We start from the raw sequence: 19630 nt of genomic DNA on the forward strand, positions 1-19630 counted from the left end.
ACTGGGAAGTTTCCTAGAAGGATTTCCTTCAAGTTTTGGTAAATCTTTCTCCCAAGCACTTTTTGCTTAAAACCAAAATCCAAAATAATAAAAGCATCACTGATCTCAAGTAGCCAAGGAACCAAATATTCACATACCTGATACTTTAAAATTAAAATTATATTTAAACAATAAAAATTAATCAGCTAGAACACATTATTTCTATATAAACTTTGTTCTTTTGTGCGTGTTTGTTGTGCAAATGTGTGTGCGCACCTGTGCCACAGCTACACAAAGTCAGAAAATAGTGCCCCTATCAGTCCTTGCCTTACTAACGAGTGACAGTCTTCCCGGCTGCTTATGGTAGGCCAATTAGCCCAGGAGCTTGTGGTGATTTTCCTGCCTCTGCCTCCCATTTCTCCATCAAAGTGCTTTTGTGACTACGGAGGCTTGTGTTAATGTGATTTTTTTTAAGTCACAGTCCTGGGGATTCACAGGAAGGACCTTAGGCTTGTGGGGCCAGTGCTTGGCCCACTGAGCCACCTTTTCACCCTCACTTTTTGATTCATTTCCGAGTATGAGCCCATCAAGAGAATATAAGAGGCATACAAACCTGGTCCCACATGCTTTTAAAACAATCGTCAAGCACTAAGTATGTTAGGGTTTGGAAGGAGAGGCACCGGACACAACTGGGCTGCTGTTGTGGGTATGGCAGGCAGCAGCCTCTCTGCCGACCTGTTGATCTACCAGGATCTTCTGCTGCCCCCGCCTCTTCCCCATTTTCCCCAATAGAAGCTTGAGAGGACAAAATGACTTAGAATAGAGCAGGTGCTTCAGGAGGCAACTTAAGACTGGCATCTTCCACCTCTTAAGACTATTCATTACTTACTTAAAGTCAATGTAGGCCAGGCTAATCCAAATGACAGCCACTTTGGTCACTTGTAAAAGACTCATGACCTCACAGGCTTAAGGGACGGCTTGATGGGGTCTGAAGGTGGAAAATTCATCGCCAGGGCAGATTCCAAGGATGGGTTACACCTGGAGGAACTGCTGGTGGCAGGAGGCCTTGTTGGATACCCTCTGGTTTTCTCTCAGAGGCGAACATGCTTGTGTGTGTGTGTGTGTGTGTGTGTGTGTGTGCGCGCGCGCGCGTGCATGTCTGTGTGTTCTGACGTCTGACATTCCGCCATGTTATCCTGGAGCAGCATACTGCACCTGGCTGAGAACAAGGAACACTGTCCACACGGAGGTTTCTGTAAGTGGCACACACACACTGTGGGGACACAGTGCGTCAGCAGACCAACGTAAACACGGGACCTTTCGCAAATGGTAATACCAGGTCTCTTGATGCCACACACTTAGGACTCACGTAATCTGAATGGGTAGTTAGGACACTTTTGGTTTTAAGTTCCTGACCTTATGATGGATACTAATAAACTAGAGAAAGCATTATCAAATCAGGAACTGTATCAGTGCTTGCAGACTGGTGGCCGAAGCAATGTACCTGACTGGATTCAAGAGCTCAGCCTTTTGTTTGCTGGAGACAGACATCTCCAACGGCAGTGTGGCAGCCATCCCTTTGTTTTCCTTCTCTGCTTATCTGTGATGGATCTCAAGACAGTTCACCCCGTCCTTGTTTCTGCATCAGTACAGTGTAGGTAGCAACACTTCCTCCTCCACAGGGGCCTTTGAGAAGGGAAGGACAGGATTCGCTCAGCAAGAGCTGACTGTGGGCCTAGCAGTGCCACTGTCACTGGTCTCATCAACGTTCTCTCAAGGGACAATGTAGTTTACCTACCAAGATGCATGTCCATGACCTTTGCGCAATACTTGCACATGGCATCCAGGTCATTCAGCTGACCTTGTAGGAAGGAAATCTGGGCTTCTAATTCTTCTTCCTAAAACCAAAGAGATAAAGATTATTTTTTAAAAAAGTTAAGCACTACATGTGATCTTAAGTGTTTTCCTTATTATTATTATTATTGTTGTTGTTGTTTTATTTTTGAGACAAAGTCTTACTTTGTAGCCCTGGCTAGCCAGGAACTCTCTATGTAGACCAGACTGGCTTTGAACTCACAGAGATCCACCTGCCTCTGAATCTTAAGTGCTAGGATAAAAGATCTGCACCATCACTTACAGCTTCCATATATAGATGGGGGAAAAAAAAGCTCATCATCATCAATAAGAGTGAAAAGAGATTTTTAAAAAAATCTCGAGGTGCAGGTGGACTGAAGACATACATAGACCCACCTGCCACCATGCCCTGAGACCATGAGACGAGGAAGACACCCAGAGGCCACTGCAATGCGCAAGTATGTGGTAGACAAAGAGAAGTGGAACAGTTTGAGCATTGTGAAGAGAGATGGAATTGGAGGCGTGAGGATGTAGAGGAACAGCCTCATGTGAGTAGGCTGCCCCGCCACCTGAGGCCACGGTGAAGTCCTAGCCTGTGCTGCTGCGGAGAGCCAAGTCATGGATGCCCATGGCTGTGCAGCAACAGAGGTCTGTGTTGATGTCCATGGCTCATGTACTACTAAAGACCACGCAGATGTCCCTGGTCTGGTTTGCTGCCTGAGACCAAGTAGGTATCTAAGGGCTATGCAGAGCTGAACCAGGCCTGTCAATGGTTGTGTCACTGTGGAGAGCTGGCCCCACCACTCATTGGCGGCAGCATTTGAGAGAGGAGGTCCTGTTCCTTACCTGGACAGCACAGTAGAGCTAGCCCTGGTGGCAGGGGCACAGGTGAGCCCATTCTGAGGGCATGAGTGAGGGGGAGCTGACTTTGCCCTGTGCCAGCTGCAGCACGGGGTGTGCTAGGCAAAGCAGTGCTGGTTGGCTGACCAATTCAGTTACCATTCATGCCGAGATCCATGGCTTCGATTGGGCCCATCCAACACCTACTCTGTCTATGAACTGCTGGCGTGTGTCAAAGTATAGGGCCTGCCAGTCCTGCAGATCCTAAGCTACAGGATCTCCAAGACACAGGGCAACAACAGGGTATTTCAGAGGAGTCTCCAGTATCGATAGGTTAGCAAAAGCCAGAGGCCTTGAGCCAGACCGAACATTTGCAAGTAAAGACGTGTGGACGAAGGATACTGTGGGCCACAAGGAGTGTTTTCTAGGTTTCATTTTGTTTTACTTTTTTAATTTTTATTTTCTTTTGTGGGGACCTCCCCAAATAACAAGGGCAGAGGGAGGATACGGAGGGACAGGGAGATGTGTAGAATTGGGAATTGATATAAAGGTAAAATAAGCAAAAACAATCAGAATCTCAAGTGTCCCTAACTGAATTTTAGCTTTGGCTATCGGTAAACATACGATGTTGCATAAAATGTACATAAGATAAACATTTTATTTCACACATATTTCCGTCGCGCGTTCCCTCCCTCAGCTTCTCGGCTTTTCTCCGCCTCCCAATCCACAAGTTTTATGCTCTCTTCTCTTTTTTCTTAAAGAAACAACAACAACAAAAACCAAAAGAATAAATGAAAAAGCCAGTAAGTCATAAACGCCAAAGCAGGATGAAACAGAAAGCCCACAACATGGAGCTGGCTTTGTGCTGGCTGTGTCTTTAAAACACTGAGCAGTAAAAATTAAAATGGAAGGAGAACTGGGTTTCACTAGTCTATACTTCCTAGGCATTGTCTAGACAATGATAAGCTCTTAAAATGTGAGCCTTCCCACCAGCTGGTAAGTAGCTGTTCTTACACTTCCTCTCTTGATACGAAGCTGGGGTATTTTTTTGTTTTTGTTTTTGTTTTTTGTTTGTTTCTAGAAAAAGGTACCCAGGGCCAAGTCATTAAATTGCAAATAACAACAGTAGTAGTAGTAGGGGGAGGAGGGGGAGGGAGAGGAAGAGGAGGAGCAGGGAGGAGGAAGATGGGGAGAAAAAGAAAAAGTCTTCATTTTGAAGGAAAAATTAAATATGTGAACAATTTTCTAGAGAAATTTGTAATATTTTGGGAGTTTTTCTCAGAGAAAATCCTTGTAATTTGGGATACTTTAGCCAAGACAGCTAGAGTAGAAAAGCAAGGATGTGACCAGGGCTAGTACAAGTGAGAACATGGGTTTTCCAGTCCCAGAGGCTTTTGCTCTTACATAAAAGTCCTCTGTGCCATGAACAGAAAGGGAGGAGAGACCTCCCGAGGCATTTCTCTTCTTTTTAAGAGTAATTATGATTTGACTGGTTGGGTGGAAATTATAGTTGAAAAGGTCCCCTGTAGGTGTACTGCATTTTGAAGAGACATGTATGCAGCACTGAAAAGCACGGATTTGAACTGCAACCTCGAGAGGTCTTAGCAATATGCCCTGAAATGATTGACACAAAGTCAGACACAGCAGTGCTCAAAAGTGAACTGCAAGGTGTCTGCTGTAGGATTACACAAGCCCGTCCCATGTTCCTATGCATCCTGTGAAGTTCAGCAGCTCCTTCTACTGTCCAATAAGGATGACGAGCACCACAGCTCAACCAAAGGATGCTAACGGGGGCAGGCAGAGCCACCTATCCAACGCCAGCTGGGCATCAAGGTGAAGAAGGATGGGCTGTTCCCAGCTGCTTCTTTCTCTTCCTTTCTCCATTCCTTTTCACACCTCTGTTCCATAAGGTAACTATGGCAATTAGTATTTCTTGGTCTGTGACAGCTGCAGTCAGTTTGTGGAGACAGCATCAAATATTCCTTCTCTTTGAAAGTGCATGTGGCCTCATTAGCCTGCAAGCATCCCTCTCCATCTCTTGCATTTGTACTGGCCTCACTGCCTTCATTTGGAGACTGCAGAAAAGTCAAGTTGGGGAAAGTTTAAGAAGCTTGGCAAATTCTGCTTTCACTGAAGGAAGATCACCATGGTTATATACGAGGTTCAGGTTAGAGCATCCATTATGGTGGAAGAATGGCCATAGGAGAAGCAGTGAGGTTCTAGACAGTTAAAAGGTTGTCCTGGCTTCTTTTAGTCCACCCTAGCTGTAGCCAGGCAAGAAATAGATCCTGCTGATATTACCTGGAGCAAAGCACAGCCCAACGAACCCTGTCCGAGCTCCTAACTCACAGACTGAAGGTTAAAATGGAGCCCCGTGATGCTAAATTTTGGAGCTGTCCCTATGCATTGAGAGATGGCTGAATGTGGGCGACTGCTGTGTGAGAGAGCTTACATATAGAACCAAGAGACGTAAGTTCTATTCCTGTATTGTGGCTCTTGGTCATCTCCCTCTCCAGCCCTGGTGGAAACTCAACCCTTTGGAGGATCCTGGGAATCCTGGAGCTCTGGGAATCCTGGCCCCAGCCTCTTGCTGCCTTCACAGAGTCGTCTTTTAGTGGTAATAACAAACCCAACCAGCATTTAGCCCTTGACCCAAGCTAGGGTCTGGTTGTAGCTAGTAGTTAGGATGCTGAATACTCATAGAATACAGAGAACACCAGAAAAGAGGAGCTTCCTGGCTTAAAATCAACTGTTTACTCAGGGTAGTTGTTTACTAGATTAGCAACCACATCCATTGAAACACAAAAGCCCTTAGGAACTTTAGCCCCTGGTAGACACTCTTTCCTTTAAACTTTTATTTATTTATTTTATATGTATGATGAGTACACGGTAGCTGTCTTTGGACACAACAGAAGAGGGCATTATAGATGGCTGTGAGCCCCTGGTATACACTCTTATGCAAAAGGTTTTATTCTACTTAGTGCCTTGCTTTTGGAAAGCTGGGAGGGAAACATTTAGAGGACAGAGATGTGGCCTTCTGGTTTGAGGTACTGAGCAGCAGAAGTGTTCGAAGCTCAAAGGTCCCTGCTCTGCCATGCTAGACGCTATCACCCTCCCATAGAGGCCATAGGCACTACAGGGTTTGCATCTGTGTGGGTGGTCCTAGGCACTAGCTGCTAAATTTAGAAGGGTAAGAAACTACAATTTCCCAAGTTTTCTTTCCTTTTCTTTTTTTAACTAAGGGCTTTGTTATAAGCCTAGAACCCAAATGAATCTCAACACAGACAGACTCGGTGTCCACACAAACACTGTTAAAAGGGCACACTTATTCATTCAAACCTTCATTTTCAGGGGAAAGCTTATTGAGACCCAAGAGGATTGCTCTGGTTGAAGCAGGTGCAAAAGGCCAAGAAGCTCTTATATTTGGCAGTCTGAAATGCAGTTTCTCATCCTTACCGAGGTTGTTGAATGTGAAAAACATTCTTAAAGCCTTCAGCTATCACCCAGAGTTTATAAATAGAAATGGGATCACATGGGAACAAAGGGTGGCTTGCCGCTTATTCTCATCATATTATATAATTGCAATTCTAAAACTGTCAGAAGCCACTTTAATCTCTAGCTTAGTGTCTCGTGCTGTGCACTCCTCCAGCTAACAATGCTCTCCGCAAGGCAGCTTTAGTCACTTGCCTTCATTACCCTGCCTTCTGTGATAAAGAAGAAATGCTTGCCCAATCACCCCGAGGTCATATGAAAACAACCACTTAACGGTCCTGAAAGGAAATGCTCACTGTGCTCACTGAGTTTACTCTTGCTCATATGGTCTACTTCCTGTTATAGGAAGGGATGTGGTGGGGTCATGATGGAATTTGCGAGTAGACATTCCTGGGTTCAAATCCTATTTTTCTTCCATTTATGAGCCAAATAACTTTGAACAAATTCTTTAATTCCTCTTCTTCACACCTCTGTCTGCCAGGAATGGTGGAAGAAGGAAATGAACATGCATGAAGATTACTGGCAGGACATGCACTCAGTAAGTCAAGTCTCACAGTTTCTTTTTAAACAATTAAGCTAAAACAATGAAACAGGCTTAAAGTACAGAATTTTATGACTCACTGTCAGAAAATACTAGTTTCTGATTTCAAAACTTCATGTAGCAAACGATCAATAAAGGACACAAGATCCCAGCATTGTCCTACCTTTGGAAGACAAATTCATATACAAAGCACGAAATGGACACCTAAGGCCAGGCTACCTACAGAGCACAGTGTATTTGGAAGCCCCGTAGGTGAGAATTAGAGGGCAGGGGCTACTTTACTAGAAAAGAAAAAAAGCTAGCATCTAACGTCTTGAAGAGTGACATTAAATTAAATATACTGATATAAATATACAAGCTTTGCATGTATGAACCCATACTCTTCACAACAAGTCTGTACGGTAGATTCTCTCATTTATGTAACAGATATCCCTCTGTCAGCATATTCTCTGGGAGTCTATACTCAGGTTAGCCCTAACCAAGAACCAGGCTACTTGGCCCCCTATCCCATTTCTCCTGTGGGTGCACTCGCATGCACGTTCTATGGCTCTCCTAGCAAATATCTCAGTTTCTTCTAGCACACATTCACCAGCTTTAATGGAGAGTCCTAACTTCTGGTGGCTTACCAAATTATTTCCTTTATAAAATGTTTAGAAATGGTTTAGCATTGCGGCACATTTCACATTCTACTACTCATAGGGTGAGGCAGGATGATTTCTGGGAGTTCAAGGTCAGCCTGGGTTACATGGTGAGAACTTATTTAAAAGATAAAAAAGGCATTTCTACAGGGGCATTAAATTGTCTGAATATTATACAATTTGGTTGTTTATAAAATATATCTTTCTATAATAGCTATATTAAAGCTTCAATAACGTTCTGGTAGTTCTTAACTAGTAGTATAAGGTTTTGTAGTTCATTCTTTATTCACTTACCTATCGACTTGTTTAATAAATACATTCATTTACATTGTGTTAAAGCCTTGTAGAAAAGACAGTAACAGTTGCGATGTGGGCCCCTGGCCTCTATGGCTTTAGAGGAAGACACGGTCTGTGCGTTCTTAAAGCCAAGAAAAGGAGTAGGAAGCTCTGCAGACGCTGTGGTGGGACTCTCCATAGACCTGGAGGAGGGGACAGCTTCCAACATGGAACAAAAGCATGTTTTCTAGATGACAATTCTGAAGGCACTGAAGGAAGAGGAATCAGAAGACATGGAAAAGCATGTTTCAGGAAAGAAGGATCCAGTGTGTGTGTGTGTGTGTGTGTGTGTGTGTGTGTGTGTGTGTGTGTGTGTGTGTAGAGGAGGGGAGTGGCAGGTGAGCAAAGGAAGAACCAGTGACGAAGTCAAGGCACAGAACTGGGAGGAGCAGGAGCTTCAGATGGACAGAAGGCCCTCTCTCCCATTCTTCCTCCCAGTAATATGTTAGATGCTGGGGTCCGACATGCACTCTGCTGTCCCCACTGACCCTAATAAACAGCAGGTTTGAGGGTCACTCATGGGCAGCAGTGACTGCCAGAGCTGTAGCAAAGTGAGGCAAGAAGGGCCCTGGGATGGGTTCTGCTCAGCTTCTAAGAGTGTCCTCAGATCACAAGACAAGCAGACATGGGAGCCAACACTGACAGCAGCAGCAGCAGGAACCAGCCAAAAATAGCAGCTAGAGACAGGAAAGGCACCCAGTCTTGCTCGAACAGATGGGTGAACAAGATGGGAAGCACAGGAAACGGAAAGTCTTGATGAGGAGGAGGAAGGCTGCAGACGCTCCGAGGAAACCGTGGTATACACAGGGTAAAACACACACACAGGCACAGGCACACACACAGGCACAGGCACAGGCACACACACAGGCACAGGCACAGGCACACGCACTTGGTGTGAATGAAACCCAAGCCAGAAGCATATCGCAATAGCCCTGGAAGACAGCATCAGGAAAAATAGAAAAGGAACGCGATGACTACATTTTACACTGCATTAGATCACAGGGTGTGGGTGTGTGAGGCACTTCGGCAGCTGTACTGGAGAATCAGCTAGAATATGAATGCTATAGCCCTAGCATTAGTGTACAAGAGGCCTGCCCCACACAGTATTGATGACTTTAATCAGTCAGCAATTCTTTGAGCCTGACTATAAGGTGGTAATACTATATAGTATGTCCTATGATTATTAGAGGATTGAATTATAGGAGATTCTTAATAAAGGACACAGTTTGACTTAATGAGTACTTTGTAAATGTTAACTTTTTGTTGTTTTATACTATGAGTGTAATCCTAGAAAGTTATCCCAGGGAATCATGGGTGCATATAAAAACAACTGAAGATATTAGTCAAACATCCAAGGACAGCATGTATACACACATGAACCCTATATGTTCTTTAAGAATATTCTGTTGAAGGACAAGTCACAGACATGTAACAGATGACTAATTGGAAAAGTAAGACTGCAGTGGTGAGAAACATGGTAGAATTATACATTGTTTCCTGAATTTTCTACAAGGAGATGGGGTTACATTTTTATAAGAAAATCAGATTATTATGTGAACAACATACTGGGGAAGACATTTTTTGAAAAGCAAAAGGGTTGGCTGGGGAGATGGCTCCGTTGGTGAAGTGTCTGCTGTTCAAGCATGAGGAGCCAGCTTTGGACCCCAGCACCAACTTGCGTAACATGATCCAGCCGTGGCGATACATGGACACAGACCTCTGGAGCTGGCTGGACAACCAGGCTAGCCAAACTCTGTGCGTGCGTGCGTGCGTGCGTGTGTGTGAATGCGAGCACATGCGCACATGTACAGGAGAGTGGCAGGTGAGCAAAGGAGTAACTATTAATTAAGTCAAGTCAAAGAACTAGAAGCAGCAGAGGCTTCTGATGGGTGGAAAGCCCTCCCTTCCATTCCTCCTTCCGGTAATGTGTTAGGAACTGGGGTTCAGTAAGAAACCCTGCCTCAAACAATAAGGCAGAGAGTGATTGAGGAGGACACCTGACCTAAACATCTGGCTTCTTACACACATGTACATGCAAACATACAACCGTGTATCAGTGAATTTTGTGCTAACCTGCTTTGTGCTTTGGGCGGGTCGCATGCACACACCAGTTCAGGAACTATCTGAATTTGAGAACAGAGCGGAAAGCACTCAGGCATGCACACACACATGCCAGTTAATTTTAAAATGCCTTGGCTACCTCAAAGGCAGGGGACTCCTAAACTTTCTCCTGCTACCCCAGGCCAAATTGGGGAAGTGGCCAGTGGCCACCCACTCACAACTCACATGGCTGGTAGGCTTTACCTCCTGCTGCTTCTGCGTCCCATCCTTCTATCCCGAGTCATAGTGACTCCATTCCTTCCCCTCTGCGTCCTACTCTCGAAACTCTCAGTCTCCCAGCCTGTGCCCAGCTGTTGGCCACTGTCATCTTTGATAGATCAAAAACCAATTGGGGACAAGAACCTTCAGCATCTGGACACACAGATTCCCAATTGAATCAAAGCTTTAGAACCAATCTCCAACCCAGCCTCCCCCAATAAATCTGATTACCACGGGAAAAAGAGATAATAATGGTTTAAAGACCAAAGTTGACTCCAAATCAAGCCAAACACCATTCTCTAAACAATTGTACACCCTAAACGGCACTGAATGATACGAAATATAAGGGGATAATTTGTGAGAAAATAAATACCAAGTAATTAAAATGTTTTGTCTACTATGAAACCTTAAACAGGGTTTGTGTAAGTCTTCCCGACCTACACTGTTAAAGACTGTGTAAAAGCTCTATAAGCACGTTGCACATCTCAGTACACTCTTAGCTCTACTGAAATTCAGCTGGCATAAAAGTGTTATGGACTGCTGGTCTTAAACATTGTATCTGGGAAAATGGTCTCTTCTAGAAGGGCATGTGTTTAAGAGTTTAAATGGCTCTGTTAGAGCTGTGGTTCTATCTTTTAGATCTTCATGTTGTGTTATAATCAGGCAACCTTAATAATCTTTTGTAGCTGCAATCTACTGCCTCTTTTACCACACCAGTGAGCCCAGATGATAGATACATTATTAATGACAGTTTTCCTATTTACCACATTTGTATGTGATCAGACCAATGGATGAAATCACCCAGCCCGCACCAGGGCCTTTCATTTGAGTTTTTCACGGTGCTACTTTCTGGCACCAGAAACAGGCACCCAACACAATGGCTGACCTAGACTGAAAGACCTCGGCTACGGCTGCTTTGTTGTTGTTTTGTTTCACTGTGTTAAGGATAACTGGCCATATGAGGATGAAATATGACACTTCTATCACCAAAGAAGTGACCCCCATAGAAGTCTGCACTGAATCCAAGCCGAGGATCAAGAAATGGAATAAGAAATACCTTGAGTTACAAATGGTAACGTGAGTCAAGAACCAGAGCACTGTGATATTTCTCTTGTTAATATAAATACTAACAGTTATGAAATTTTTGGGGGAAAATGAGAGGGAAAATTCTCTGAGTTATCCATGTCTCTACCACGTTGATTTCTAGGAACCCTATCTCTCAGTAATACCAATTCTATTATCTTTGAAAAATTGCTATTGGCCTTGGAAGATGTCAGACTGATTCCTGCTATACTAAGTACTTGCACAGCACACAAAACCTTTAAGAACATTAATTTATTCCTAAATCTTTCCTGAGTGCCAGATATAACACCTGATTTAGAGAATACTCAGAGAAATAAGGCCTATGACAGCTTCCAAATGAATTCAATGACACTGCCACATTTCATGTAGAAACAGCAGCTATGAACCAAGAAGGAAACCCACCACCTCCTAATGTTTCTGCAGGGTTGGGAAGGGGCTTGCATTTGCTTTAAGAGCTGAATGCTTTCAGATGTGACTAAAGATGTGATGTACTTCAATTGAGACCAGAAAGAACTGTAAAGTTTGTGGTCATGTGAATCATTTTGTTTAGAAAAGACAGGAGAGGAAAACAACAAAGATGTATAAGGCAGCATGCTTTACTTAAGAGAACACGAGAACTGTGTACCCGTAAGGCTAAAGAGAAGCTGGGGAAGGACTTATAATGAAACTGTCCAGAGAAAGATCATCAAAGGCTCCACAGGCCATTCCTAACCCTCAAGATGGGGCCGTGTAGAGTTCTGATGGGAAGTCAGAAACTATGATTCAGACATAGACAGTAAGCAAAATGGTGCATGGAATACTTTGGATGAATTTCTTAACTGAATGGATTTACTCTAACTAATGAGATTATTGCTCACTAAGAACAAAAACATTACACAGCATATCTTTCTATATTTTTTCTCATCTAGCATGCTAAACTCAGAAGGCAAATGCAACTCAATATAGTTACTTGTATTGTAATGCTTGCTTTGAAACTGTGAATTGGTTCCAGTGAGAATTATGTATCAAGCAACAGCTAAGATATATTGATTTTCACATTTCCCAATTCATAATGTCATTCTCAAGAAATGCCAGACAATCAAACTACATGTAGCTGAAACCAAGAATGCACAAAATGTATTCCTATACATTGTGTCAGTGTCCAGTTTACTGTGTGTTACGGTGATACCTATGGCCCCAGTATCAGAGTACACACAACTGTCGACCACTTCATAGTAACACATGAGTATTATTAAATACATTCATGTTGTCATCAGTTAAAATCATTAATATTGTGCTCTAATTCTATTTTCCAGAGAGGTTTTTAATGTATGATTCTGCACACCCATAATTTGGAGAAATGGATTAGCCACTTCTGAACCAACTCCTCTGAAGAGAACTGATTATCAGAAAATGTATGTATCCCTTACAACTGAGCTTACTTTTTTTCTGCAAAATTAACTATTTGTAGACAAATAAATGTCTATTTATTGTAGACATCGTTACAGCACTGAGCAAGACTGAATGAAGTTTCTGGTGCCTGATTTCCCAAGAGACCATTTACACCGTCTCTGAGTGGGTGGCAGAGCCTCTGCTAGGGATGTTAGGTCAAGGACACATCAAATCCTAGGGAGTTCAGTTGTGACAACTACCACTTCCAAAAGTAACTCAGGGAGGGCAGTTTAGTTCATCCTACACTTCCAGGTAACAGTCTATTGCTGAGAGAAGTCAGGCATGAAGTCAAGGCAGGAACATAACGGCAGGAACTGAAGCAGAAGCCACTGATGAGTGCTTCTTGCTGGTTAGTTACCCGTAGCTTACTTAACTGAGTTTCTTAAAGCATTCAGGACTAGCGGCCCATGGGTGGCATTGTCCACAGTGGTCTGGACCTTCCCACATCAATCAATACTCAAGACAATTCCCAGTAGGTTTGCCCACAGGCCAGTCTGGTTGGGGCATTTTCTCAGTTGAGGTTTCCTCTTCTCAAATTTCTCTAACTTATGACAAACTGGAAAACCAAACTAAACCAAACCAAACCAAACCAAACCAAACCACTAACAATAAAAAACAGTTGAATTAAGTTAAAGTTGAATTTTAGACAAAGAATACTTTTATTTTCTTCTTTTTTTTAGTGGAGCTGGGGACCGAACCCAGGGCCTTGTGCTTGATAGGCAAGAGCTTTACCACTGAGCTAAATCCCCAACCCCTAGACAAAGAATACTTTTTGGCATATTTCACATATTGCCTGATACTTATTCAAACAAATGAACAAATAAATTCATTGATTACTTCAAACTTAATTGGAGATTCTGTATCATCCAACAGTCTCTTAGGAGGATGCCCAGGAAGACACAGTCTCACATTCTTCTCTAGATATGGTTATTTTTAAATGCTGTGATTATTTTGCTTTGAACCCAGGTAGAGTCTTTCTTAAGCATAGCACAGAGAAAGTATGGGTCCTTGAAGACACTGGGGAGCTTCTAAAGCAGTGGTTCTAAACTTTAACTGAATATCTATATGACCTAAGAATACAATTATTACCCATGGTCAGGGATCTCACCTTGTAGCTGCTGATTCCATTTTGCTGACTGTGCTGTTTTAATGACTCCAGATATTTTTAATGTACATCCATTACTAAGAATTCCTTCTGACTCGTTTACAACTAATAACTTTTGTAGATACTGGAATGAGTCAGAATTTCTCACATGTAGCTTACAATAAAATAAAAACAGTATCTTCAATAAAATGCTAGGTCTAGCATTTAAATATTTTCTAAATAACTACTTTTGAAATTTAAGTCTTAATTCTAGGCAAAAGTAGATCTGCTCATTTTCTTGAGAGAAAAACATGGTGTGCTTGTCTAATTTCCTTTTCAAAGGAGCTCTGGGTCCTGCATATGAGAGGTTTGGAGGTTTGACTGAGAATGTCACTGTGTTGGTTAGAATATGCTTGGCCCATGGGAAGTGGCACTATTAGGAGGTGTGCCTTGTTGGAATAAGTGTGTCAGCTGTGGGGGTGGGTTTAAGAGGCCTTCCTCCTAGGATGTCGACCTTGTAGGAAGACCAGAAATCTCAACTAACCTGACCCCTGAGATCTCTCAGACACTGAGCCACTAACCAGGCAGCACACAGCAGCTGATCTGAGGCCCCGGATACATACACAGCCGAGGACGGCCTGGTCTGGCCTCAGTGAGAGAAGATGCGCCTAACCCTCAAGGGACTCGAGGCCCCAGGGAGTGGGGAGGCCTGGTGGGAGTGGGGTTGTGGGGGCATCCTCTTGGGAGACAGGGGAGGAGGAATCCTATGAGGAACTGTGGGAGGGAGGAAAGTACTGGACTGTAAAAAAGAAAAAGAGGTGTGTGTGTGTGTGTGTGTGTGTGTGTGTGTGTGTGTGTGTGTGTGTGTGAGAGAGAGAGAGAGAGAGAGAGAGAGAGAGAGAGAGAGAGAGAGAGAGATCCCTCCTCCTGGCTGCTGCCTGCTAGAGAGAGTCTCCGGTTGCAGTTGGGTCAAGATGCAGAACTGTGAGCTCCTTCTCAAGCGCCATGTCTGCCTGGACACTGCCATGCTTCCTGCCATGATGGTAATGGCCTGCAACTCTGAAACTGTAAGCCAGCCCCAATTAAATGTCGTCCTTTGTAAGAGTTGCCTTTGTCATGGTGTCTCCTCACAGAAGAGGATGGAAACCCTGGGACAGAAGTTGGTATCAAGGACTGGGTTATTCCTGTGATAGGCCCGACTATGCTTTTGTTTGGAGGGGTGTATATTTTTGGACTTTGGAAAGCAGTGGAATGCTTTAAGTGGGGTTTAATGGGCCATCCTAGAAGAAGCATAGAAGACGGTGGTGCTGAGGGCGACTTAAACTGTGTGGGCCTGCTGGCTCTAGAGGTTTCAGAGAAGAATTTTACTATGTGACTTAGAGACATTTTTGTGATATTTTGGTAAAGGATGTGGTTGCTTTTGTCCATGTCTGTAGAGTCTGCTTGAGGCTAAGGTGAGATTCAGATTAATTGCTATGTTCTTTTTGAAGGGCCTTCAAGAGCAGAAGGCAATGAAGATGAAGAGGTCTGGGTGGTGACACAGGGTGACCTCAGCTGCTGTCTCAAAGGCATGTTCTGTAAAAGGACGAGTTAGGTTGCATGTGGCTTATTTAACGAGAGCAGGCCATTAGTATGAGTTCACTCAAAAAGGAGAACTAAGAAATATCAGAATTTAAACAGACTAGGAAGAACATTAAAGGTGAAAATGTGAGTAGACAATGTGAAAGGCAAGAATCATAGTCTAGTCTTGGGATTAGGGACGGGGGAAGGCAGAGGAGAAAGACAATGAAGCACAGACAGAACTCTGTGTAAACACAAAACAAGAGCTGATTAAAGTTCAAGGGAAACAGGCATTATATTAAAGAGAAAGGATGTTTGGGGAATTTAACCCTGTTATCTTTAGGTGATCCATATACTCAAGAAATTTAAAATCCTCTAGCTAAACTGTAACACCAGGGCCTAGAAATGGCTAATCATTATTTCTGCTTTTATAGACATTCAAAGAGTGTCCATGACCAGCTGTATTTCAGAAACCTCTCCGACAGAGAGCTGTTTATGTGAGTCAATCCACCAGTCTACTGAGTTACGCCTATAGCAGATTTAATGAGATATTTTGTGACATACCTGTAAGTAGGCTCAATAAAACAAGAATGGGGAACTCTATACATTGCTTAATATATGCTTAACATTATTACCATTATGTCTACTGGATTATGTTTTTGTTCCCCTGATCTTAGACTACTTCATGCTAATAACATGTTTTTCTGGTGCTATCTTTTTTTAAAATCACCACCACCAAAGTAATAGAAATGTCTCCAATCATTCCCCTAAACTACAGTTCCTGCTTCATTAATTTAACACCTTCATTAATTTAAGTTATAATTTTAATTAGGAAATGCCATCCCTTTTAGTATAAAGTGTGGGGAGTGCTTCCTTTGTTTGGAGGGGAGGCTCTCCCTTCAGGCCAGGGTAGCTTCCAGGAAATGCTGGGTTTGTGGCCTGTGGAGCAGAGCATGGACTGCCACCTGCCCTTTCTGCCATGCTTCTGTGACACTTCTGACTGTAAAAATTTCTGTCTTGGACACCATGAGGCAAGAGGCTAAGAGGAGGAAGAAGAGAGTTCATCTTGTTAGGCACTTTCAAACTCTCGAGCAAGTTTCTTTGTATAGGAACTGAGCTCAGTTAGGAGAAACAGCTCTGAAGGTTCATTCCAGATCTGCCCTGCTGTTAATAGGCCTGGAGATCCTCTGAGGAGATCAGTGCTTTCATTCTTTCTGGGAGAAAGGCCTGTAGATTAATATAACTTCCTGGAAAAGTTAAACATTAAAAAATTAGATGCTAGGGGCACGTTGTTGTTATTGTTGTTTGTTTTTAAAATCACAGGTACTAAGGGAAAACAGGGAGACAGCACTACAACCTCTACGACATGACCTTTGGCCTTGGGCTGACTCTCATCTGCACGGAGTAGTTGAGAGATCTCACTTCCTTCTATGTCTGGCACACGTGTATTTCAGGGAATAAATACTACAGTGCAGTGGAGCTTTGAAAGGACACATGTATGTTAATTTTCCAGAAAGGCCATGGAAGGAAACAAATGTTATCAATGACATATTTAATCTAGCATGATTCAAACCTATAGGAATTGCTGGCTAGGCATTGTAAATACATCCAACTGTTTGACTTGAGCTCTCCTCAAAACTAGTGTCTATGCCTTCAGGCAGGGTGCACTGTGGGTACAATCTGGCATGTTTGTATCCTACAGAGTTGATGGAGATGAAGATAGATGATGAAGGAAGAAGGGCAAGCAGGGGAGATGATCATCTTACTTGTCCCTAAGGGTAGCATCTGGCCCATGTAACAGTTAAGGTGCAACAATCCATTTCGTGTGTGTGTGTGTGTGTGTGTGTGTGTGTGTGTGTGTGTGTGTGTGTATTAAATGAATTTATTGAGGCATTAAGAAGTTAAAAAGCAGATCTAAAATCCCACTTAGAAAGGCACAATGAAGACAGCATGCCATGCACTGCAGACAGCTTGGATAAGGCTCCTGCTGCCACCCCATGTCTCTGCAGTGGGACTACATCGATGAACTGAATCTTAGACCTTCCCTGACTCACTGGCAGAGAGATTATGAACAAAGGTCAAACAACTAATTTAATGTCATGCAACAAATATATGAATTAATTTGAAATTAGATTAAAATTACTAAGTAAGTCTTCTAAAAAGTTAAAAACCAGCTGTGGCCTCTAAGTTAATTTGTATCTCTTTATGCCCTAGGCTGCACTAAGTAGGAAAGTACTGGTGTTTCAGGAAAGCCTCGCTGCTCACTTTCTCCTCTAGGTCACCAACCTAACTCAGAGCCTGAAAATGGAGCCCTTAGAAGCTGACTGGTTAAAACAAAACTTTACTTCTACATTAAAAGCTTCAGTGAAGGCCCGGGCCAGCATTCTGAAGGCCACTGTCCAGCCAGTGTTTGGCTGCCCACTATATTCTACCCCTCCCCTCAGTCCTCATCACAGTCACAGCTCTTTATTTTAAATCTCCATCTTAGCAGAGACTCATACGGGGTGAGCACAGAGTTTAATTCTGGCCGTCAGGAGGAGAAAGAAGCCTGCTGGGGACTCCCAGGGCAGGGTCTTGGCTGCCACCATAGCATTTAAGTGTCTAATGAATGACTCTCTTACTGATGAGATATTAGTTACTTACTATCCCACTGTACCACAAAAATCCACTCTAGGACAATTTTAAAACATTCCCCATACAGATAAAATGTTCATAATTCCAAATTCTAGAATATGGAGTAGACAAGGTTCAGGCTGGCTATACTTCCAGAGGAAGTTATGAGTCTTCTTTTACATTTTTCTTCATTTACCTGGTACCACTGTCACTGTGGCATGACTAAAGCTATGCTAACGAATTAACAGATGCTAAAAAATTAAATTCTGTTAATACAATCGTGTTTAAGCTACCCAAAGTGCAACAAGAGGACCCTCAACTCCTGGGATGAGCACCCCTGACAGCTGCCCCACGCTCTTGGTGTCAGTGACCTAGTCATCCATGCTGTTTAGTGCAGACACTTGGACAGACACTTGGATTTCATACGATTTGTAGAGGACCCTGAACCATGGACATGCTTAGATCTTTGGAGATTGGTATGTAATCATCACAAAGCTAGACAACATACCTTGCAATACATTAGGAGTTTAAAAATTGATATTGGCTGATATATCAGTTTTATAATCTTCCTGTGATTATGTTCTCTCTCCTTTAATCTTAGCAAAAAACTCTTAGGAACAGGTGACAATTACAGTAAACCATGACTAAACAAGCACAACTCACTTAACAGTCAATAGAAACCTAGAAAGGTTTCTAGAACTAAAAACCAGTGATCAGTATGTAAAATAAGGCAAAATCAACTTAATTAAAATTAACTGAAGTAAACCTTCTCTTCTAGGCATTTAGGGAAAGAAGAAGGAAACTTTTCTTTTCTGATACAGGGTCACCCAGAGTCGTTTAAGCTGTAGCCCAGACTGGCCTGGACTTTATTATCTGCTTCTGCGGGGAAGCAGGCATCAGCACACCCGGCTACCACGGCACCGTGGTGGGCATTACTCATCATGAACACGTCACTGCTTTCACGTCCCAGGAAAGAAGCATAATGAAGCCCTTTGCTGTGACGTTTCTCTTAGGAATAGTGTCTAGGAACTTCAACGCCCCTAAAGTCATGCCTTTTATAACTTGAACTCTTTAAAGATTTAGCTCAATTCTGCCTCCCCTTTTTGCCAATCAAAAGCATTAAAATAAATCTACGCACCACAGCCTAGCGGCCTGTCAACACAGGAAGGCTTTGATGACATACGTGACGCATGCACAGGACATGAAATACATGTACCGATTTTAAAAGCGTTTCGAAGCAGCATTAAAGCAGACTTTGCCACACATATACTGTTTGCTATGATGAGTTCATCGTTGGATATGTCTGTCTTCTGCTTATTTAACCTTTTCCTAACTGATAACAATCTCTTTGTGCAGGCCACTTCAAATGGAGTCTTGTAATCTGAAAGGCACTACACAGGCTAAAATATGGTGACTCGAGGTAAGGCTTGTTACTGCTTCAATTCATGCCCGTTGCTTGCATAAAGAACTAATAATAATGAACTAAAGGAAAACTATTTGGAGCCTTTTGAGGGCACGGAATAGCCTTAAAACAAAACTAGGCTGGAAATGAAAGAAAGGTGGGCATAGTGCTCACAGGTACTAGAACTTGGGTCCTAATGAAGCTTCTATGGCAGGAGAGCTCCCAGGGGAGGAAGATTTCCAGTTATGGGCCTGTACAGCTTCTAACTGTGAACTGTTTTCCACTAATAACCATCTACCTCAGAAGGTTAATCAATAAAATTAAAGTGTACACTTCTGGGTTGACTGGTAGACCCTGCGTTCATTGTGCCAAATGAGACATGTCTGAGTTTGCAGTGGCCATATCTGTCAGTCATCCACACTTTCAATACACTGGACAGAACTAGTCATCCAGCTGAC

At 43.0% G+C, this 19630-nt stretch overlaps 1 protein-coding gene across 15 annotated transcripts in view; it reads right to left on the bottom strand.

The window, feature by feature from the left end:
* Positions 1 to 19630, bottom strand: part of Tbc1d5 (TBC1 domain family, member 5) — a 529632-nt gene that overhangs the window by 47224 nt on the left and 462778 nt on the right. For all 15 annotated transcript variants that reach the window (XR_015628837.1, XR_015628836.1, XR_015628835.1 and 12 more), the window contains 1 exon segment: positions 1778 to 1877. Coding sequence is in view for 9 of the 15 variants with exons in the window: in XM_087567202.1 (XP_087423328.1) it covers positions 1778 to 1877 (100 nt within the window). In the remaining 6 variants the exon portion in view is untranslated.

Source organism: Rattus norvegicus, chromosome 9 (genome assembly GCF_021556685.1).
Source record: "Rattus norvegicus strain SHRSP/BbbUtx chromosome 9, alternate assembly SHRSP_T2T, whole genome shotgun sequence".
Taxonomy (NCBI): domain Eukaryota; kingdom Metazoa; phylum Chordata; class Mammalia; order Rodentia; family Muridae; genus Rattus; species Rattus norvegicus.